At 44.4% G+C, this 23,739-nt stretch overlaps 1 protein-coding gene across 2 annotated transcripts in view; it reads left to right on the forward strand.

The window, feature by feature from the left end:
- Positions 1–2,537: 2,537 nt before the first annotated feature.
- Positions 2,538–23,739, forward strand: part of INTS3 (integrator complex subunit 3) — a 37,421-nt gene continuing 16,219 nt past the window's right edge. The window contains exons 1-8 of one of the 2 annotated variants that reach the window (XM_081121316.1): positions 2,538–3,421; positions 11,072–11,155; positions 11,969–12,052; positions 16,945–17,058; positions 17,224–17,308; positions 18,710–18,776; positions 21,097–21,241; positions 22,094–22,223. In XM_081121316.1, the coding sequence (XP_080977442.1) occupies positions 3,278–3,421; positions 11,072–11,155; positions 11,969–12,052; positions 16,945–17,058; positions 17,224–17,308; positions 18,710–18,776; positions 21,097–21,241; positions 22,094–22,223 (853 nt within the window). In that variant the 5' untranslated portion in view covers positions 2,538–3,277. Of the gene's footprint in view, positions 3,422–10,446; positions 10,526–11,071; positions 11,156–11,968; positions 12,053–16,944; positions 17,059–17,223; positions 17,309–18,709; positions 18,777–21,096; positions 21,242–22,093; positions 22,224–23,739 lie in introns of those variants that run through there. The other variant, XM_081121317.1, reaches the window with a different exon arrangement.

Raw genomic sequence — 23,739 nt, forward strand, 5'->3', positions numbered from 1 at the left:
ACCTGATTGTGGAATCTTTGCTACAGAAAGGTCTTAAAGGGCAACCAGCTGAGCCACTCACTCAGTGATGCAGTGCTTTTGATAGGGAACTGAGTGGGGTTTCTTCCTATCTGGACCCCCTCACTATACCTGGGGTTAGCACTGCAGTCAAGCCCATTTCTGCCCCCCGCCTCGCGTCTTTCTTGGTCTCCTCCTCCTCCTCAGCATCTCTCTCTCTCCCTCTCCCTTTCTCTCTCTCTCAAATCAATAAAAACATATTTTTAAAAGAAGGGAAAGACTAATGTCTTTGTTGTTTTCTAGAAATGACACACACTTATATAGAGGCACAGAGAAGAAATTAAAGTGACCTAAAATTCTACCATTGAAATAGTTATTGTTAACATTTGATGAATATCTTTCCAATGTGAATTATAAATTGTTTGATGTTGGGTAGTTATTAAACTCCCTTTACATTTATTGAAAAGCCAATCTGCCTTCACAGTGCTAGCACTGCCCTTCCTAGCTACGCACAAGTCTCTTCTCTCTTCCAGCAACAGTGTCTGAAACCTTCCTCCACCCACACCCCCATATCGGAGTCTCAGCAACATAGCATCACTAGTTTCTTTAGAGATTCCTTCAAGATCTAACTCCAAATTCTACCATTCATTCTGGATGAGCTCCTGTAGTTTCGCCCTAGTGTGTCAATATCCCTTTGACAACCACCTGCCTCCCTGTCTGGAGCAGAATCTATCCAGATGCAGTAGGAGGAGTGCAAAGAGCAAACTGTCACCTCCCTGTGTCTGTCACACAATGAGCTATTATGGAACTTGTGGCCACACATACACAACTCCTCCCTGCACCCTCACACCATTTTTCTCACGTTGCTGCTGTTAATCTAAGACTTTCCCACCCCGTTTTTTGTTAAATTTTCCAATGAAAAATACCTAGCCTGGCCACGGTGGCTCAGCGGTTGAGCATCAACCTATGATCCAGGTGATCTCGGTCAGATTCCCAGTCAGGGTACATGCCCGGGTTTCAGTCTGGATCCCCACCAGGGGGCATGCAGGAGGCAGCCGATCAATGACTCATCATTGATGTTTCTCTCTTTCCCTCTCCCTTCCTCTCTCTGAAATGAATAAAAATATTTTTAAAAATGAAAAATACGTATTTTCCTAAAGACTTCATATAGGAAATGGGGAAGAGAAGGGCTATGTCACACAGAGCACAGCATTTCTATCTAAAAACTCCATGACATAGGTTTGCTGTCTCCTCAAAGTCCATCTCTATCTTCAGCGGGTCCTGGGCCAGGGTGGATCCAGGTTTTGTGAGGCCTGAAGCTTATACAGCTTGGTGCGTCCTCTTTAAGATAAAGAATACAGCCTGGCCAAAGTGGTTCAGTTGGTTGAGCATCGTCCCATGCACCAAAAGATTGCTGTTCCATTTTCATTCAGAGCGGTCAGGGTGCATAAGAGAGGCAACCGATCGATGTTTCTCTCTCACATCCATGTTTCTCTCTCTCCCATTCCTCCCTCTCTCTAAGCATGTCCTTGGAAGGATTAAGAAAAAAGAAAAAGCCCTAGCCAGTTTGGCTCAGTGGTTAGAGCGTCAGCCTGTAGACTGCAGGGTCCCGAGTTCCATTCTGGCCAAAGGGCGCGTACCTCAGTTGCAGGCTCATCCCCAGCCCTGGTTGGGGTATGTGGGGGAGGCAACCAAATGATGTGTCTCTCTCTTCCTTCCTTCCACTTTCTCTGAAAAAGCAATGTAAAAAATATCCTTGGGTGAGGATTAAAAAAGAATGAAATAAAAAGAATACAAAATTGGGTATGAAAGAAATTTTTAATTAGAATGTGAAAATAAATTACAACGAATTACAAATTTCAACCCTGGCTGAGTAGTTTAGTTGGGTAGCTCAGGATGCAGGTTCAATCCCCAGTCTGGGCACATACAATAAGCAACAAATGAATGCATATGTAAGTGGAACAACAAATTGATGTTTCTCTCTCTCCCTTCCTCTATCTCTAAAATCAATAAAAGCACGTCCTCGGGTGAAATGGTCCCATCATTTAGTAAAATTTTGCGAGATCTAGTGCCGGCACGACTGTATTATTTGCACAAGTGGCTCCATGCACTTTTTTTTTGCAGCGTCTGGGTAACTGCACTTGAATGAACGCATACACTTGCTTGTGTAATGCATTCTCAGGCAGGTTGCTGGCTCAGTGCCATCTGACGGTATTTATTCTGGGACAGCTTAGAGAAACAGCTCTGCTTCCCTGCCCGGTACTGCCAATTCATATGTAGAATTGGGGTTTCCCAAAGCCAACCATAGACAGCTTCCCAGTTCCTGCACACTCCCAAGCTGCAGATGGAGCTCGGAAAGTAGGGCGGACACCAGCGCCGCGCATGCGCATCAGTGAGCACAGCGCAGCGTCGCTCCTTCCTGATCACCTTGCACTCCAACCCCACTTCCGGAAGTCGGCGCGCCCCGCCCTCCAAGAACAAAGGAGGAATGCGATTGGGCACTATGGCTGCCCCTCAGACCGGTCTCTGTTCTTAATACCATTGGCAGCTGGGGAAAAGGCCGGCCCGCGGTCCTCCGCCTAATCCTTTGAGACTCAACGTCATCTCGGAAGCCGCAATTGGCGGAGGCCGAGGACAGCGACTGCTCACTTCCGGCGCGGGCCTCCACGATTCCTCCCCTCCCCCGCCGTCGCCCTCAGCCTTCCCACCCCCCGCCCTTCCACCATGGCCGCCTCAGTGTGGTGTAGGGAGAAGCTGGCCCTCAGTGCCTTCCTGTAGCGCTTATTGCTTCACCCTCATCCCCGGGGGACGGATCCAAAGGAACCTCGCTCTCCAACCCTTGGGGCACCAGCCAGGAAGGTTTCCGACCCCCTACTTTGGGGCAGGACTCCTCTTTCACCCACCTCCTGAGGCAGAAACTTAGGGTTTTCCCTACTTCTCTTAGGGTCAGAAGCCAGAAGGGGCTTATCTTCCACCTCTTTAGAGCCGGAAGCCTCTCTTCCCCTACCCATAGGAGTGCAGACCTTACTTCAGCATACTTAGGAACAGCTTTTCCTCAGCGCTGCCACTCCAGAGGCAGGACCTAGAGGGCCGTCCGCCTTCGCCTCCTCCACTGAGCGGCCTTTCAGAGAGGAGGGAGGAGTGGAGAGGACAGGGACCCTTTCCCTCCCCTCCCCCACTAGCCCCTTTTGCCGCCAGTCCCTGGCAAGCCAGAGTTCCTCATTTCTAGGACTTCCCACCCATCCACTCCCCGGCCTTTTCCCGTCTCCTGGCTGCAGCCATGGAGTTACAGAAGGGAAAGGGGGCAGCAGCTGCTGCTGCTTCGGTAGCAGCGGGAGGTGGAGGAGGAGCGGGAGCAGGAGCCCCAGGAGGGGGGAGGCTGCTACTTTCAACCAGTTTGGATGCCAAGGATGAGTTAGAGGAGGTAGGTGTGGGGGGTGGGGAAGGGAGTTAAGAAATTGGGTTGAGGAGGGATACTGGAGCGGATACGGGGTGGGGGTGGGGGAGGAGGCCTTCAAGTTTTTTCTAAGGCAACACAAACACTGTTCCAGACTTCCTGCTCCTGAAGGAAGAAGTGTGGGCCAACTTCCTGGACAGGTTGCCATAGCAACAGAAGCCACTAATATGAAAATGGGGGGGGGTTGTTGATGAAGAAGGGATACAGCATCCAGACCTACCTGATTTATTTTTGACATTCCTTTCCACAAACAGGCCACAGCTATTCTTAATGTTTACCCTGTTTCAGACTAAGGTCATATGTTGAGTAGTAATGTATGTGTGTAGTTGTCTGGTGGCTCATAGGAACTTGCAGCAGATCTTTCACCCTTCTGTTAGATAGTATGGACTTCACAGTCAATTGCCAGTGATGTTAACTAGGTATTTATTTATTTATGAGTTTTTGTAATAGTTTACATGAGCTAAATTGATGACATATGCTAGGGAGCAAGATCTCAAATGCTCGCTTAACTGGGCATTTAGAATGAGTGAAGACTTAAGGAAAAGTGAGTCGTGTATAATTAGTATCAACTGCAGCAGTGGGGTGAGAGGACATCTTCAGGACCAGATAGCACACACAAAGATGCTGAGAAAGAGGATGGAGTAAAGTGCTGGAGTGGACCTTAATGGGGATTTTAGATTAGGGGTAGTTGACCCTCCCCTATGCTCCCCCACTTGTTCCTCTTCCCCTGCCCCCCCAAAGTTGATCATGCATCTCTTTTCACTGTCACACACCAAGAGACATACTTACGAATATGAGACCCAGAACTGGGCACGATTGCTTATAAGACCTAATACATTCAATTTGGTTATCCAGGGACAGGGTGAGTTAGACTCTGGCTCTTCACTGGCCATTTCCCTGCTTCTAACTGCCATTGCCCCTTATCAGATATTAGAGGGTGGGCAGGCAGATAGGTGGAATTCATAATTTAGATTTGAAAAAATGTTGGTTCAGATACAGGTAGAATATATATGTAGAAATGAACTTTGTGAATCAAGAGAAGGCTGAATAGCAACTTTGTGGATTATCCATCAGCAAAAATGTCTCCTCACAAACTGGCTTCCTATCATGCTTCTCCCCCATAATTCTTTGTACTTCTAGGTAAATCAAAGTTTCTTTTCTGCTGTTGTTTTTATCAGCTAAGGTAGATATAATTAGGAACATAAACAGTGCTTCTAAAAATAATGTATTCCCAAACAACTAATGACCTTAGGATTGCTTGGCAGTTTGAATTATCCACTTTTTTAGAAGTGACCACTGTCATTGACAAACTATTTATTGAGCCCTTTTTTCTAGTACTGGAGCTCTAGAAGTGTAGAAAGACAATAGCTGACTGCCTTTGATCCCTCCACCAGTTTGAGTGGAGGGAAAAAGTCCCCAAAGGTTGGATGTAAATCTGCTTATTTCCCACTCCAATTGCTTGCTAGAGGTGTCATCCTGCCTCTGCTCTAATTTGTGCCACAGAGCAGTACAGCATCCTGTTCTGAGCAGTGACACATTTGCTAGTAAATGAAGTGGTATGGCAGGAGGGGAACACAAAAGAGAGGAAGCATTTATTTTCTTGCTTTTTTGGACTGTCTGAAAGTGAACTTTCAACTGTTTCCAGGGAGAGGGGGAGGGAGGGTCCCTTTTTTTTCTGAAATCTTTTGTGATATGGATGTTTCCCAGCATGTCTTGATCTCCCCCCTTTCTTTCTTTGCCCTTTGTCCTTTGCATTTGAATTTTCCAGCAAGCCTTGCCACTCTGTTTTTAACCCCATGTGTGTGGTTCCCATTAGACCAAAGTGTCTCAAAGGGCAAGACTTACTGGCTTCTTCCTCTGGGTCTCCCCACAAATCTCTGCACACAGAAGTTATCAAAACCTGATGTAGACTGATAGACCTTGACCTGTCCTTGTTTGGTTATTTTCTAACACAGGCCTACCTGTTGCCCAGGAACACAGAGTTAGCTTCCTAACCTTATATGCTGATTGTGTGCTGAGTCTGATAGGAAAGTAGGATGAGCAACACCCAAGGTCTGCTTTCCAGAACTTACCATCTAAAGACTGGGTTAACACACCCATAAGAAGGTTAACAGAACTGCTTATGATAGTGAAGAGACTGGGGACATTTTAGTTGGTTTGATAGGAAAGGCCCTTTAGGGGTCTGGAGTATGAAGCACTGGTGAGGAGCATCCCAGGCAGGGACTGTGACTCTTCTACCCAAGGGAACATTTGTTGTATCCTTTCTTATCCTTGGCCCCGTTCCTCTCTTTGAAGAAGGAATTCTTGCCTATCCCCATCCCATCCCCATCCCCATTTGGGGAATGAGATAAAAATAGTGCCACAGATTGGAGGCATTTAGAACATGTAGCTCCTAGTCTCATAAGTCTCAGCTCCCGGTCTCTGCTGAGAAAAGGACCCTATCCACTTGGAAGTCAGGCTGAAAGCAAGAGCTGTGGCCCAAACAAGTCAGAACTTCCTCTTAAGCTATAGACAGGTCTCAGGGTTGCCTTTGGTTAGAGGTGTCCCTTCTAGGTTTTCTCCAAGGAATAATTCCTATCTTGTCTGTAAGGAATGTCTAGGGAATGGACTTTGAGTCATCTCTGATTTCCACCGCCCTGCCTTAAATCCTCATTTCACAGACAAGTGACTCTTGGTTGCAGAAGACTTGGAACCCAACTTGTTCAATAACTACTAATGTGGGTCCTTGGGATTTTGCAGGTTGGATAATATCTTCTTTTTCTGAAGATAGTGGAATTTAGTCCTTCAAGGCCACTCACTGACTTCTATAAGGGGGTAGTAGTTAATATGCACTTTTTACCAGACTGTATATTCACATGCCTGAGGGAGGGGAAGCTAAGAGGTTAGAGGTATCTTTCTGACTTCAGTCTCCAGCTTCAGGTATATACTGGCAAATTGAAAGGCCACCTCCCACCCCCTCTACCCCTGCTCCACCTGCTGGTGTCATGGAAACCATGTTCAGGTACTCTTAGTACTAGAAAAATAATTTCTCAGCTCTCTGAGGTGCTGTTGTGGAGGGCTTGCTCAGAACAGAGCCATTCTACTAGCTGTTGTTGGCAACTGCATGTATGATTCCATCTTTTTTTAAAAAATATATTAAAAAAATTTTTTTAATCCTCACCTGAGGATATTTTTTCCATTGCTTTTCAGAGAGAGTGGAAGGAGGGAGAGAGAGAGAAACATCGATATGAGAGAGACATGTCGGTTGGTTGCCTCCTGCATGTACCCTGACCTGGGCCAAGTCTGCAACCAAGGTACGTGCCCTTGGTCAGAATCGAACCCGGGACTCTTCAGTCTGCAGGCCAATGCTCTAACCATTGAGCAAAACTGGCTAGGGCTAATATATTTTTTTATTGATTTCAGAGAGAAGAAAGGAGAAGGAGAGAGAAATAGAAACATCAATGATGAGAGAGAGTCACTGATCAGCTGCCTCCTGCATGTCCACTGTCAGGAATCGAGCCCACAGCCCAGGCTTGTGCCCTGACCAGGAATCGAACCACGATCTCCTGGATTATAGGTCAATGCTCAACTGCTGAGCCATGCCAGCCGGGCCGATTCCATCTTTAAGGCCTCTGGAGACTGGGGGGGAAGGGGGTACTGCTACTTGATTATAGAGATTTGGCCTCCTGTAGCCCTCTTTGAGGCAATGTGGTCCGTCACCCTGAATGATTTGTAATGAGCTCTCCCATCCCTGTTTGGAAAAGTAATTTCTGTAGTTTGGGAAGAATAGCATCTTTTATACTTGTGTTGCCTGGAAGGACTGGCCCTCACATTTCTTTACTCATTGCTTTAATCTACACATCCAAATTCTGGACTCTCCCACTTTGTACATCCTTAGCTGAGCCTCCCTGTTCCAAGAGGCCACTTTTCTTCTTGACTGGACAGTTACCCATAGAATTGCCTCAGGCCTCTAAGTGGAGCTTAGAATATTGAGGAGGGGCCTAGAGAAACCTGGTTCAGTCCAAGGTCTCTGTTATATCACAGCCGTAGGCCTATGTATCTGGCTTTGCCTTAGGATCTTGGTGCAAGGTCCATCAGTCAGGCTTCCTCCCCTCTCCCCTGTGCTTTTTTCTTCTCTCCTAGAAGGCAAAAGTTTGCAGAAGGTAAGTAGGAGAGGAAGCTTTTCAGTCTGACCAGGGACTTAACCCATGTCCTGTAGCAGCAGGGTTCATTTTTCAGGAATCTTTAAGGATGAGCCTTTAGCCATAGTGATGGGGTGTGGGGGTCAGGCCGGTCCTTGTAGATTTAGTTGTACAGTTGCTGAGCTTCTTCACAAAGGGAGTAGATTCTGATTCAACTGAGGTTATATGCTAGGTGCTTTCACATTATGTTACCTCGTTTAATCCTCAGCAACTTCGCAATATAGGCTTTGTCTCTATTTTTAGATGACAAAACCAGGGTTTGGAGAGGCTAAGGAATTCACCCCAAATTAGCCCAGGGCTAGCAAGGGTGGAGGTTTCTTCTTGTCAGTTTACTTGTTAGCTTGCTGCTGCTACTTGACTTGCATCTCTGTTGTTTCAGTGGACTTCTTCCTTTGAGGGAAAAGCAATATCTAGAATTCTAGGATGCTGTGCTGCTACTTGTTCCCCATCTCCCTCCGCTCTGATACTGCTTGTTAACCTAGGCTGGGTAAACAGGTCTCCCCAGAGCTGCCAGCAAAAATAGTCTGGACCTAGCCACTGGAGGCGCTGATGCTGCTGTCATTGGTAACTACATTGAGTGGAGAGAGATAAGAGTTAAGAGAAAATGCAACCTGAAGTTTTTGCTTCCCTCCCCTTGTCATATAGGAGCTAGGCTAGGTAATGATGAATCTCAGCTTGTGGGTGAGGTGGGTTGTGATAGTCACAGCTCAGCTTTCATGTGATCTCACAGCTCCCTGTCACAAGTACACAGGTGCTGTTGATTAAGGCCGCGATCAGTGATCTGACCTAATTTGAGAGATAGACCTGTGAAGTTGTACATTCAAACCTGAGAGGCTTTGGGACTATTTTAGGTTGAAGTTTTGTGGCTATGGGAGCTCCTTGCCTTAACACTCAGTTCTACCCTGTGCCACCCTACACTCTTAGGTAGTCAAAGGAGAAACATGATTGTCTTTCATTCCTATGCCTCTTTCCCATTGCCCTTATTTATTGGTTCCTAACAATGCTGCTGTACAGCCAGTTCTCAACAAGATGTTTTGTGATGACCTCTAGGGTCGAGGGAAGTAAATTGCCTGCCTTTGTTCCTGTTTTCCCAGCATCAGAATCACTGGGAATTGGGAAGTGATTTTCGTTAAAAGTTTTTGGGTTAATCCTCAAAATAAAAGACTCAGAGTAGTTTAGGTGGTGATGTGAAAGAGACCCACTGACTTAACATGGATATATTTTGTCAATATTTTCTCAATATTTAGTATTAAATGCTTCTTTCAAACAGTGACCACTGACTAAGATCTCCTTAGAATGTTGAGCACATTCCATGTTCTAGAGTTGACCTTTGAAACCAGAGTGGCTCCTGAGTGGGCTTTAATGCAGCCATCCCCACCTTTGTTTGACTAGAGAGGCTGGAAGGTTTTAGTTTGGCTTTTTGTTCTTCGTTAGTCCTTCCTCACTCATATTTTAAGTTTGTTTTTAACTTTTTGGGGAGGACATGTCAAACATAAAAAAGTAGGGAGAAAAGTGTAGCCATCACTCTGCTTCAGTACTTATTAGCACATGGCAGTCTTGTTTTATTTCCCCGCCTGTCTGGATTATTTTGAAGCAAATCCAAGATATTTCATCTGTAGTTACTTCATACATATGCCTATGAGAAAAGGGTTTAAAAAAAATGTAGCCAGCCCGGCTGGGCGTGGCTCAGAGGTTGAACATCAATTTAGGATCCAGGAGATCGAGGTTCGATTTCCTTTCAAAACACATGCCCAGGTTGTGGGCTCCATCCCCAGTTGGGGGCATGCAGGAGGCAGCCGATCAATGATGATTCTCATCACTGATGTTTCTGTCCCTCTCTCTCCTCCCTTCCTCTCTCTGAAATAAAAAAAGATTTTAAAAAAAATTAGCCACAATAACACACCTATAAGTATTAACAATAATTCCTTAATATGATAAAATATTCAGTGCTCAAATTTCTCTTGTTTCATAAATTGTTTTTATAATTGGTTTGTTCATATCAGTAATCAGACAAGGACCACACTTTGCATTTTCTTGCTGTGTCTTTTTAATTTTTTAATAGCTTTATTTTAAAATAATTTCAAGCTTAGAGAAAAGTTATAACACATAGAACTCATATATTGTTCACCTGGATTCACCAATAATTAACATTTGCCACATTTGCTTTGTCGTTATCTCTATATATATCATATTAACCTTTTGAGACTAAATTGCAGCCATGATGCCACTTTAGATTTAAATACTTCAGTGTATATTTTCTAAGAACAAGGAGCTTCTGTTACATAACCACTGTTCTACTACCAAGATCGGAACATCTAATGCTGATATGTTACTCTTACCTAACTTATAGTACATGTTCCAATTTTGCCAGTTGTCCCAATAATATCCATTATAGCATTCTAGGGTCATACATTGTATTTTGGTGTGCTGTCACTTTCTTTAATTTGAAACAGATACTTTTTCTGTATCTTTCATGACCTTAAACACTGACAGGCCAGTTATTTTGTAGACTGTCTTTCAATTTGGATTGTATGAAGTTTCTTCATGATTAGACTGAGATTATTCATTTTTGGCATGAAAACCATAGAAGTGATGCTATAGGCTTTTCAGTACATCACATCAGAGGCATGTAGTATCAGGTATCAGTTTATAGTACATATTAACTTTGATAAGTTGGTTAAGGTGGTATCCTCCAGAATTTCCTACAGTTACTATTTTCTCTAATTAATAAATATTTTGAACCTATGTAAATATCTTCTTTCTTGTGAAAATTTTACCTCTGCTTTTAGCATCCATTGATGATACTTGCCTGGATTATTACTCCCGTCATTCCTTCTGCATTTATTAGTTGGCATTCCACTGTACAGAAGAGCTTTCTCTTCTCTATTATGTATGTATCAGCATGGACTCATGGATTCTTATTTTATTCAGTGGGTTATAATTTTAAGTCTCCTTTAGTATATGAATTTCCCTCTTCCTGCTTTTTTCCTTGCAAATTTTTTTAATGTTCTTTTTGTTTTCTTTTTTCCCCCTCACCTGAGGTTATGTTTTTAATGACTTTTAGAGAGAGAGAAACATTGATTGATTGCCTCCTGTATGTGCCCCAACTAGGGATCGAACCCGCAACCTAGGTATGTGCCCCAACTGGGAATCAAACCTGCAGTGTTTTTTTGGTGTATAGGACGATGCTCCAACCAACTGAGCCACCCAGCCAGGGCTTTTTCCTTGCAATTTATGTTTTAAAGAAATAGGTCACATGTCTTGTTTTCCACATTCTGTATTTTATGCTGATTATACCCATAATGATGTTAGTTGTAAATTGGCAGTTAGCCCCAGAGACATGATGAGGTTGGAATTTCTAAAACTTATTGGGGGCCAGAAGTATTTGGTAGGTGTTGGTGTGAAACGCTCTTAATTTTTTCTCACTCATTCACAGAGGTTGGAAAGATGTATGAGCATTGTGACATCGATGACTACTGGTGTCTCAGAGAGAGAGGCAAATGATGCCCTTAATGCCTACGTGAGTATAATGCTTTCCCCATATTCATTTTTGCTTCTTTGAAAACTCTGAGACGTCATCAGAAAGATGGAAAGACTTAAGTGACTAGGAATTAAGGAACTGAAGTCAGTGTCTTGGCTCCCCGAACCAGGCTTCCAACTTCTCTTTCTCACTGTGGGAGTTCATCTCTTTGAGCCTTAGGCATCTTTAAATAACAATTTAAAATAATAACTCATAGTTCTATAGTGACTTTTTCTTTGTGAACCATTCTTACACATGTGATCTTTTACATATCCCAATCTGTGAGATTGAAAATATTTTAAGTAGTATGTATAAAAGGGCTTAAACTAACGGTATATAGTGAATGTTCTATAAGTATTACCTGCTTACTATTATTTTTTTATTATTATTAATTTCTTTTTAATCGTTACTATGTCTCCACTTTATAAATGTCAGAGGTTCAGTGACTTGCCCAAGGTCTTGGCTTGGTAGTTATGCTTGTTACTCCATGACTGACTTTGCAGCTCCTGCTCTACTGAAGGCTCTTAAGTTCCAGTGAAGAAACTGGAGGAGAATTTTTTTTCTTTTCCATTTTAAACACTTTATTTTCTGCCCTTAGTCTGCCCTTGGAGAAAGTAATAAAGACCCATCCTTTCCTCCACCTCTCCCCTAGAACAGAGGCCCCATCACTTTTAGGAGAAGGAAGTCATTAGATTTAAGAGTTGATTCTCCTTTGCAGGTTACTTAGGATTCCAAAGTTTTCTGGGAGAAACTGTGCTCAAGAACTTTTCTCCTGTGAGTGACAGCTAGTTTCTTTCCTTCTTTTTATCCTAGGTATGCAAAGGTCCCCCTCAGCATGAGGAAGTCTGTCTGGGTCTCTTCACCCTTGTCCTCACTGAACCTGCTCAAGCCCAGAAGGTAAGACACCCTGCTCTGGACCCACAAACCCTTCTCAGATACGATCTGGGAATATGGTGGAGTGTAATTGTGGTTTCATTGGCATAATACCAGGCTCTCTGACCAGAGCTGGACCACCTTGTTTTCTAAATATAGTTCTTTACTCTCAGTGAATTTGTCATTCTCTGACTAATGTCCTTTCTCTATCTCTAGATTCTGAAACTAAAAGGCGAGAAAAGGCAGCTAAGAGTGAAAAAGCATATAAAGAGTTTCAAATTTTAGGTTTACTAGTCAAGGCTAAAAGACATGGGATGTAACTTGGATAACAGAACAACTGTTACCAGAAGGGTGTAACCTGTAGTTTCCAGGTTCTGTCACTGGCCAGTGAATAGAAAGCAGGCTTAAGTCTGCAGCAAGTAGGATTTAAATTAGACAGCTTAATGTTAGATAATTGATACAGTAATAATGTAGTGAGTAAGAGAACACTGCAGTAACTGGGTTAGACTTCTGAGGAATACCATGTGAAAACTAGTCTGGGGTTCTTCACAGAGTTTTCTTTATGTGGAATGGTTTAAGTGGGGTCCTTCCCTGAGGTGAGGGACTGCGCGGGATGATCTCTTTGGATTCTCTTCTTTCTATAATAAAGTAGCAAAATTCTGTCTTTTGCCTCTTCACATTTCCCCTTTCCAGCAATTCTGTGTCCTTTGCGTCATGGCATGTTGGTTTAGAAGTATATGTCTGATATCTAGCATTAACTGTATGTCACTAACAGAGAAGAACTTGGGAGTGGGAGAGTTTAATATTTTCACTGGCCCTTCCCTGAGCAAGGGGAGCATGGAAAGAAACAAACACGCTCTGTGCCCAGCATTGTGTTAGGCTACATCCACACAGGATTTCATTTAATCCTTTCAAAACACGTATGAGGTTGGTGGATTTGTCCTCTCTCCCCAGACTGCTCCCAGTTTACCTGTAAGAAAACTGGTGGTCAGAGACATTGTCGTTTGTTTAAGGAGGACCAAAGCAAAATCATTCCTAGGGACAAGGACAGGATGCCCAGGTCCCCTGGCATAGCCGCATGAATTAACCTCAGGGAAAGGATATATGGGCATGACAACCAGGTGTATTTGTACTCTTCTGATGCCAGCTGGAGTAGGGTCTGGTGTGCGTGCTGGGAGGGTGGGGCAGTAAGTATTAACAAGTCTTTGGTTTCACAGGGCATTTCTGGACTGGGACCTTGTTGAGTTAAACTTGCATTTCATTTTCATACTGAATTTATCATCAAGACCCTTGAAGGCAAATGAATATCTCCAATTTGGTGGTATTAAACAGTGATATGATCCAGCCTAGTACCTCTATTTTATTATTTATTGATTGATTTTAGAGAGAGGAAGGGAAAGAGACAGAGAGAGAAACATCGATTCGTTCCACTTACTTATGCATTCAACGGTTGATTCGTGTATGTCTCCCGACCAGGGACTGAATCCACAACCTTGGCATATAGGGATGACGCTCTAACCAACTGAGCTACCTGACCAGGGCAGCTCTACTTTAAAGAAATTGTTGGCAAAGATGGGGATGAAGGGGTTGGGGTTAAGGTTTAATTTTCTCATGTGAGTTTCATAAATATGATCAAAATCTCATTTAGTCATCTTAATGCACAGTCATCTTGCCCGTTTTTTTTTATTTGTTTCAGGTGGGATCTGAATCAGTAAGGGTAAATCAGTAAGCCCCAGTCAAGGGAGCAGGGTGTGGGGGGTATTTTTAGTTCTTTGCCTGACCTGGCAGTGAGAGGCCCACGGCTCTGCATTATGAATGCTTATTATGTTGTGAATTTGCCCATCCAGACATAGCAAGGGAGTAGCGTACCTTGTCCTGTTTGTGCCCTATGACAGCCCTGTGAGGGTGACCCAGACCCTCACCTTGGGTCTCATTGCTGGTTGCCAGCTACACCAGGATAATGTTCACATGCTAAAGGGTGCTAAGTAAACCCTCTACCTGGGAGCCTCCTAGGTAGACAGGCCCCCAGATCAGGCCTCTTCAGATAAAGGGAGTGAAGAAGGGGAAATAGAAGGACACAGTTTTAGGCAAGTGAGGAAGCATCAGTGACTCATTCAGAGACCTTGGCCACGTCAGGTTGGGGTGGAAGCGTTAGTGACGTCTCCCGTCGTGCTTTGATCCCTCTCCCTAAAGGGCGACTATGTTGTGAAATATTGCTGTCCTGTAGAAGTCTTAGGCGGGAGTTACTGATGGGGACTGATCCTAATGCATTGTTTTAGACTTCAGCTTGAACAAGGGGAGTGTTTTTTAAGGGTTTATTTGGGGTTAATTCTATCTCTGGAACAGAAACCTCAGGGTGGATTGGAGATTCAGTTGTTCCTGCATCTCCACAGGGGATAATGGAGAAGGTGGTAGTAGAAACTAAGTCTTGAACACATGAGAAATTTGCTCTGAAACAGTGAGGTGAGGAGCCTGTACTGGTGCTGGCAGGCAGGTTTAGGGAGTGAGCAGCCAGCTCTCTCAGACAGAATTCTAAGTGGTGGAACTAGGGTGGATCAAACAAGAGAACTCAGTTTAGGTAAAAACAAATCAGGTATTGGTGGAGAGTGGAATATGCTTGGGGTGGATTTTGTTCCCGTTGTACTTTGTTGACTTACATCTGCCTTCTTGGCAACTCTTACGAATGTTTATATTCTTTGAGTTTATTTATTTCCTATTTGATGTCTGAACTGAGTAACTGGGAGCAGGCCTGGCTGAAGGACTGTGGTGAGAAGAGAGGCTAAGCTGCAGGCCTTACCTTCTGCACAGGCTCTAGCAGTCAGTAGGTAAAGAGAAGGGTCCAACATCAGTGTTAAGGTCTCTCTTCATCAAGGGGTCAAGGACTCAGGCCCTGGCAGTTCTTGGTCCAGATACAGTTCTTTAAGCAGACAGCTCCAGAAAGTTGGCAGCTGTGAGGGCTGAGACTGGAATATCTACTCTCAACAGAGTCAGGACAGATGTGCTACCACAGCACCATCCTGTCACTTTTCTTTTCTTTTGAGACTCTCCTCTCCTCTCCTCTTCTCTGTTCCCTACTGAACTTTCCCCCCTCTGTTTATTTTCCAAGCCAGTCAGCAAACTGGCACAGAGGTTGGTGAGAAAACTGGCAACATCAGGAATATGATACTCCTGGTACCCAGCTGCCATGTGTTACCAGCAGTTGTGGTTGATAAGGTCCCAGCTGGAGCATGAAACCAGGCAGACAGTATCTGCTCCCTTCATCTGACCCTGTGTCTCCTCAGAGATTTGTCTTCCTTCCCTGTTCTGGGTCTATTCTACGTTCCTGGGATTTCTGCTTTTGTTTGCATAGTCAGGGCTCTTCTCTGGTTAGTAGTGTCTTTATCTTTGGTCTAACACAGATTTTCCTTCTGCCCCCTCATCCTCTCTGCCCATTCTGTGGCTCACACCTCGGGCAGGCTACAGGGCTGAACTCCCAACATTTACTGACTGCACATTGGCAGCAGTTCACTGGGCCCTTATATCTCTTCCTTGTTCCCTTGCTTATACTTTTCATCTCCCTGCCCTCCCCTCAGATGGAGTCAGAGGATAACTGGATTTTCCTTTGGGTATGAAAAGTTTGTGGCATGTGGTAGGATTTCCTAAATGTTAGTATTTTTATTATATTGATTGGTTTGACTTAAGGACACTAGGGACAAGAGGAAGTGATAGTAGCTAATCTCTTAGGTATCCCTAGACACACCAAGGGCAGGGAGCAGCTTGAGGAGCACTTCTCTTTTGACTACTTAGGATGAAAGAGTTTAGAAATATAGTGGTCTCAAAACCACAATAAACTCTTCTTTCCATCCCCAGCAGCCTCTTTTAGTTATTTGTAACAGCGGGATAGGGGTGGTTAAGAGCATGGAATCTAGAATTAGACTGTCTGGATTCAAATCCTGGTTCTTCCTCTTATCTCTTGAGTGACATGCGTCGAATTATTTTAACCTCTCTATGCCTGTTTCCTCATCTGTAAACAAATAAGTAGAACCTATTTCAAAGGGTTGTTATGTAATTCAAATGCGATAATATATATAATACAAAGTTTGTACATAATGCCAATGCATTATAATTGCTATTATGGTTGATGCCACCCTTCTGCCAGCCTTCCAAGGTCATGGAATGCTGCCTACCTGATTTTACCCTTTGGTGCGCAGACCCTGACAGCATAGAACCCAGCAGGCTGAGGAGGTCGATAATGAGGTCCCCTGAGGTATTCCTCCAGGAGTCTGGTCTCTAGAGAGACTGCGTGAGAAAAGCTCTGGGGGAAAGGGAAGCAAGAGTTCTCAGAGGAAATTGGAATGCCTCCCCCTGGGTGGGGTATGCATAAGGACCCCCCCTTTTTCAATACTTGGCAGAAGCAAAGGGCAGCGCAGAGAAAAGAAGAAAGACATTTAGTTAAGGAAATTCAGTTTGGTTCTGCCCTTTCTTTCTGGGGCCCAGGTCCCTGGCCCCTCTTGCTTTAATACTCCTAGCCCTTTGCTTCATATCACTGGGCCAATACAGGTTTGTGATCCTTTCTGGTCTGTTCAACCAAACCCATTCTGTGGTGACCTTTTACTGGCAGATGAAAAGCAGATGGCCTCCACCTGTTTTTGCTCAGCTTGTGGCATCAAACAGTGTGACATTTCCTAAGAAGGGAGGTGGGGGGACAGGGAGCCTTTCTTAGCAGGCTTTTCTACATTATTAGAGAATAGCTCAGTCTGTGTTGTCCCCCTTCCCCCATGTGATAGAGCAAGGGATAGGTTCGCATCCAGAGTGGAAGTTCTTTCTTTGCTACTCGTATTCGTGTTGTTTAAGTTGAACTGGCCAGGGGCCCCCCTGTGGGTGGGGTCAGGAGCAGATCCTCAGCTTGCTAACTGCTCACAAACCTCTCTTCTCAGTGTTACCGGGACTTGGCTCTGGTGAGTCGTGATGGCATGAATATTGTCTTGAATAAAATCAACCAGATACTTATGGAGAAGTACTTGAAGTTGCAAGACACCTGCCGTACTCAGGTAAGCCAGGAAGAAAAGAGAGATCTAGCTCAAAGACATAACAGAGGAGGAATTGGGGGTAACATACCCCCACCTTTGCACATCTAAGTTGTAATGTTATTGGATTATCCCATTTCTCAAATTCATAGGCCCTTCTCTTCATCTGTTTTCTCCTCTCTCCTTTAGTTGGTGTGGTTGGTACGGGAACTAGTGAAGAGTGGGGTTCTGGGAGCTGATGGTGTATGCATGACATTCATGAAGCAGATTGCTGGTGAGTTTGATGGCAAGAGGATAAAGAAGAAAGGAGAGGAGCCCAGAGACTAAATCCAGGCAATGGAGAATGATTGAGTGCCCGAGGGACTCGATTCCTGGGTCATTTAGACTCTCCTGATTTAGGCATCTTCTGGCCACATACATTGAAGAAGACATTGAAAAATCACGGGGAGCCTTTTGAAGCAATAAGTCTTGCCTCATTTTTCTTCCTGCCAAACTCAGGGCCTGACATAGAATAGTTGGCCTGTTTTTAGCCAGTCAAGCCTATAGTCAATAAACATGATAAGTTGCTCAATCTCATCAATAATCAGTGAAATGCATACTGGGGTTTCATGGTGTATTGGAAAGATCTGGAAGGAATGGGGAGAGAAGTGAGGGCCAATAATTTGTTCCCATCATATTATGCTTTCAGAAACACAGACATCTTCCTTGGCTCCACCCCCATGTTCTGAGTACTTGCTCCCTAATAATTATGATATCTGATTAGGGCCAGTTTGAGGGATGAACTGTGTCACAGAACAGACCCTGACATTTAGGTTTTATTATCTTCTTGGCATTGGTGACATCTGTAAGCCACTGAATATCCAAGAGGCCTGCCTGTGCTACCTCTTCTCCCAAGATGGCATGTGTTTGTTTAAAAATGACCCTGCCACTCTTTCACCACTCCCCATTGGTTCTTTTGTTTCTTCTTTAGGATTTTATATAACACTCATGCTCCTGTTCTGATGTATGTAAACCTTAATTTATGTGACGTTTGACTATGTGAACATTGAATTAAGTTAGGACCTGGGGCAAGACATAGTGTTGTGCTGGATATTTTTATCCACTCTCCCTGCATTTTCTTCCCCATTTGGCACTCCCAGTCCCCACTTCTCATCCTTAGACTTTGGTCTGGCATTACTGCATGTTAATTCTACCCCAAGATGTTCCTTAGCAAGCCCTGAAGACTGTGATACCTGGAAACAATAAACCCTCAGCCTGTCATGAGCCTGACACAGGATTTGGGACATACAGATTCTGGACTGCCACTGTTACCAGCCACCCGCACCTCTCAGACCCTACCTGAGATGTCATCCTTTCCAACCATGGGCTTTTCATGTCTCCTTCCCAGACATTCCCTTTCAAGAGCCAAAGTATTCCCACTCCAAACCCCAGTCTATGGAAAAGTTGCAGCTCTAGTTTCTGGAAAAATCCAGAACCTTCCCTCCCCTTCTCTCTGGAGGCAAAGCGGGGAACTTTAAAACTTGACAGAACAAAAGGCAATTTTCCAGTTCTCAGAACATCAGTGATGGTATAACAGTTAGGGATGGACCGGTGGGATGGGTGAAGAAATGTATTGTGTATCCGAGTAGCTAATTAAAGCCATTCTGATTCTCTGTTTTTCTCCCCCTTTGTTTAGGTGGGGATGTTACGGCAAAAAATATCTGGTTGGCAGAAAGTGTCCTGGATATCCTGACAGAGCAGAGGTAGAGACTACCATGAAGAGTGGGGAGAGAGCCAAAGATGGCCTTGTTGGTGCTAATGTGGGAAATGGGGGCGAAAGGATTATACGAAGACTGTTAGGTGGCCCCAAACACCTAAGATTAGAGAGACTAAGGCAGGGAAGGGAGAGGCAATTATATTGGTGGCAAGTGAAGGAATTAATACCACGATATGGTCAAAGGGATGAAGGAGTGGGAAAGAAGGTCTTTGCTGAAATATCTCAGAGCCCAGGAAAAACTAGTTTCATCTGATAAGGGTTTATTTTTGACCCAGACCTCCTTGGAATGTTTATCTTTGTGGGGAGCGGGGGAGAATGAGCTCAGCAAAATCAGGCCAGCCAAGTACCCAGGCCTGGCAGGTACCCCTTTTCTCCCTTTCAAAACTTTCCATCCATTCCATACTCTTTTGTTGAAGTAGCACGAGTGAGGAGGTAATCGAGACCCTCTAGAGTTTGCGTGTAGGGCTTGGCAGCTCCGGTGATAGAGAGGGCATAAGGGGCGCATATTGGGTTTTCTTGCTTATTCTTTCCCTTCCCCTCAAAGTAAAGGACCAGAAATTTTATGAGGCTGTTCCTCAGCTGAACTTTTTTGGGGGTGAGGCCTTCCTCTTAGTCCTGTGGCCTTGGTCTTCCTATTGATTGATTTCAGAGTCTGTTTCTAGGTGAGGGCACCATAGTAGTCAAATAATTGAGAGGGCTAGTAGTATCCATATTTCCTATGTTTAGAATAATAAGCCTTCTCCCTTATTCATAGTTCTGGAAGAGAAGGCTGTATTCTGTGCTCTGCCCAAGCTGAGAGCTGTGCCAGGTCTGCTGTGCAGTGCCACCTAGTGCCCTGGGCATGGAGGTGCACCAGCAGCTGCGGCTGGAGTCACTTCCTCCATCATCATTGGTACCATAGCAAAGCACATGAGATCCTAGCGATTTCTTATCAGGCCTCTGTTTCTCTTAGGTGTCTGTGCAGAGTGTCTGTGTCCTTGTCAGAGGGACTCCCTTTTCTCTTTGTCTTCGTTACTCCATCCCAGCATTCAGATACATTCATCATGTCTGTTAGCAATCTCCCTAAAAAGTGATTTTTTTCATTTTGTTCCTGATGCCAGATACCTCCTGTTCCCATACCTTAAAGCTGAATCTCCCTCATTTGGGCAGTTAGAGTGCAGTCTCAGTATACAAGTGTTAGATAACTCTCCTACCTTTTTTGTCCTCTAGAACACTCACATCCTCTGGTGCAAGTCCCTAGAAGTTTAACACTATCCTCTTCCACACCGTTCCTCTCCCTCCCTCCCAAGTGTTTCTAGGGCTGTGGAATTAAAAGGTAGCAGACAGGGAGGGGGACCCTCCCCGGTGTCCTTGGCTGCTGCTTTCATTCTGTGCGAGGAAAAGGCCAGAGTCTCTTAATTAGGTGGCTGGAGCACTTTTCCGGAATCAGGATGTTGCCTGGTTGGATTAATTAAACTCCCTGTCTTCCTCTGGTTCCCTCCTTCCAGCAGGGGTGCCAAAGCTGTTACAAACTAGTTGCTTGGGGAAAACAGCTCCCCAATTTTGCACTCTGAGACAGCATTGGAGTTTTTAGAATTTCCCCATTGCGCCTTTCTACCCTTTTTAAAGCAGTAGGGAACACAATTCTTTCATTACCCCCTTTTCTCCAGAGAAATTCTAAAACTCCTAGGAAAATGGGCTTTGCCATCCAAAATCAAGTTCTTTTCAGATTGTGATTTAGGGCAGGTGAGACTCATCATTTGGAAATGGACTCAGTGGCGAGAGAGAGAGAGAGAGCGAGCCAGGGAAGGGTTTGTGGCATGGCGGGCTGCTAATGGAGGATGATAGAAGGGCTCAGACGGTGTTTTGAAACCTCCAGGGTGCTTGGACTGCATTTGAAGAACTGCTAATTTAGGGACACTTACAAATTATTTTCCTCATATCTGAATTAGGTAGAAGCTATGGCTTATTTCTGTCCCTAGTACCTCACACGTGTTTGGCACATGAGAGGTACTCAGTAAATGTTTGAAGGAGTGAGTCAACAAACAAAATTATTTTATTGGGAGCTAGGTAGTTATATAGTAAAGAGAAATTGCTTTCATCAGTGTTTATCTTTATTGGACACCTGGTAGAGTAGTAGGAAGTTGTCCCCACCTTTGCCAATTGATAGTCCTAGATAATGACAGCATGAGCGCAAAGAACCTAAGAACCTACTTCCAGTGCTAATCATCAAACATATCTAAGGTCCTGGAGCCAAGTATGGGGTGAATTGGGAGGGTGGACAGGTGCAGACAGCGTGCAGGTGCCATTGTCTTCCCTCCCTGCAGGGAGTGGGTATTGAAGAGCAGCATCCTCATTGCCATGGCCGTTTACACATACCTCCGCCTGATTGTCGACCACCACGGGACCGCCCAGCTTCAGGCCCTGCGGCAGAAGGAGGTGGACTTCTGCATCTCACTGCTTCGGGAACGGGTGAGGACACTACAGTATAGGGAAGTGAACCCAGGACAGGACTCATCGTTCTAAGACAGATGAGGATAAGAGGGTAGGGGTTAGTGTGGGGTGGCCCTAGATCATAGAAATGCTGCCTGTTACTCTGGCATCCTAGGGGTTTTCCTGGTTAGCTTTGTGGACACTTGCATACCACAGACACAATCTATTCTTGTATGCTTACTGTTACCCCCACACCTACCTAGCTGGGTAATTGCCTGGTCAGATGGGATTGTGAATTGTCCACTATCAGATCTCCCAAGAGTGAATGATTCTAGGGCTATGCTCTCGAATGTAGTAGCTTCTAGCCACGTGTGGCAATTTAAATTTAAATTAGATAAAATTTTAAAATTCAGTTTCTTAGTTGAATTAGCCACGTTTTTCAAGTGCTCATTAGCCACATGTGGCTAAAGGGTATCCTTTTGGACAGCACAGATATAGGTCATTTCCATTACCACAGAATGTTCTGTGGGACTGAGTGAGTTTTGGGGTAAAGTGTATGGGACTCAGTTTGCCAATCCTATCATTTTAGAATCTTAGTCTCTCTTGACCCGGATTGAAACAATTCTGGGAGAAGGTGAGAGAGTAATGTGAAAGCCAAAAGGGCTTCAGCAGTTTGCAGTAACCTCTCATCCTTGATATCAGTCCCCAACTTCCAACTGTCTTCCTTTGAACAGCTAGGAGCCGGTCGTGTGGTTCCTGAAGAAATCATATAATCCCTTCAGCCCTTTCCTTCCCTCCCTAGAACAGGTTGTTCCTTTGTCCTCCTTGCAGCAGGTAAACAGTCCATGTTTTTATTCTCTTTCGTGCCTGTAACCCCTCACCCCCATCAAGTTCATGGAATGTTTGATGATTGGCCGGGACCTCGTAAGACTACTTCAGAATGTTGCCAGGATACCAGAATTTGAACTGCTTTGGAAAGATATTATTCATAACCCTCAGGCCTTGAGTCCTCAGTTCACAGGTAAGTAAGGGCTGGGGCGTGCTATGTTTGATAGGTGGGAGGTCTGTATATGTGTACTGCTTGAATCAAGACGGCAGAGTTTAGTGTGTAGGAGAGGCTGTGGCAGTTAGATATAGGAAGCTTGGGACCAAGCAGGCTCTGCCAAGTACAGCTGGATAAGGGAATGGCAGAGCTACAGAACAATCCATGTGGTTCCCAGACAGCCCCTATTCGGCAGGCTCCAGCTGTCGTTACTCCTAAGAAAAAGTGAGACAGAGAACTGGGACGCTTCTCCTCCCCCTCTCCCAGCAGCTGTTTGGCTCAGGAGGTGAGCTGATGACCGGTTTCCAGCTTCACTGAGTCCATCAGGAGAGTCAGAGGTCAGCTCGTGAGACTGAGTCAGCAGAGGCCCTGGAATGAGTCCTGTAAGAGAGGGCTCCTCCCAGGAGTGATCTTGTCTCTGAATTCCAAGGGTCCAGCTTGGTCAAAATCCTCTTTGGGGAAGGGAAAGAGGCTCTATGTGCCTCCTCTTACAAGGTCCTTTTCATGTCCCTTTCTCCTTCCCAGGTTCCAACTTATGGGCTGAACTATAACTGTACAGCTTTACTCCCCACCCCACTTTGAACATGCATGCGTGCATGTATGTGTGTGTACACCCACAACATGAAAGCAATAGGTTAGGACCTGGAAAGTCAGGAAAGAAGAGAAGAAAATCCTGGTTCTACCTTATATTGTACAGCTCTTATATTGAACATGTACTGAGTTGTTTTGAGTGCTTACTGTGTGCTGGGCACATGTATATAGAGTATCCCAAAAAATGTATACACACTTTGAATGATTATAGTCAGTGTTTATTAATATATAGTTCAGTTTTAAAATTTAAAAGAATCTACAGAAATGAATAATTTTTTTGTCAATGCCTATTTTTCAAACTAATGAGCGTTCTGGTCCAGGCATTTCTGATAATGCGAAGCAATTAGAATCGCAAACATCAAGAATCATTTTATTCGGTATTTGTATGACTTTAATTCATTGACACTTGCTGTTTTTTTACTGTAAATTTTATCTTTTATGTATCCCCATAAAAAAAGTCTAGTGGCACTTTAGGATAAATTTTCTTTGTTCAAAGCTTAGTCTGGCTTCACCCATTATTTCAAATCAGTTAAACCCGAAAAGGAGTGAAAATAAAGTGAGTTATCAGCTGTTAAGCTGTGTATACATTTTTTTGGGGACACCCTATATTAGCTCATTTCATCTTCAAGACATCCCTGTATGTCTTGAAGATGGATATTTTAGTTTCCATATTTACAGGTAAAGAACATTACGTTCAAGGAGATTAAGTGTCAGAAGCAGAGTTTGGCTTCAGGTCTGTCTCGCTCCAGGGCTCATGCTTATGCCACACCTCCACATTGATCCCAGGACCCAGTGATGAGACAATCAGGAGCAGGAAGAGAGGCTAGGGTTTCCCATATTTTCCTCCCTAACTTTCCCCCGTGTTTCCAACTGGAATAATGTTAGTAGAGGGCTCTGGATGACC

Source organism: Miniopterus schreibersii, assembly GCF_964146895.1.
Source record: "Miniopterus schreibersii genome assembly, chromosome: 19".
Taxonomy (NCBI): Eukaryota; Metazoa; Chordata; class Mammalia; order Chiroptera; family Miniopteridae; genus Miniopterus; species Miniopterus schreibersii.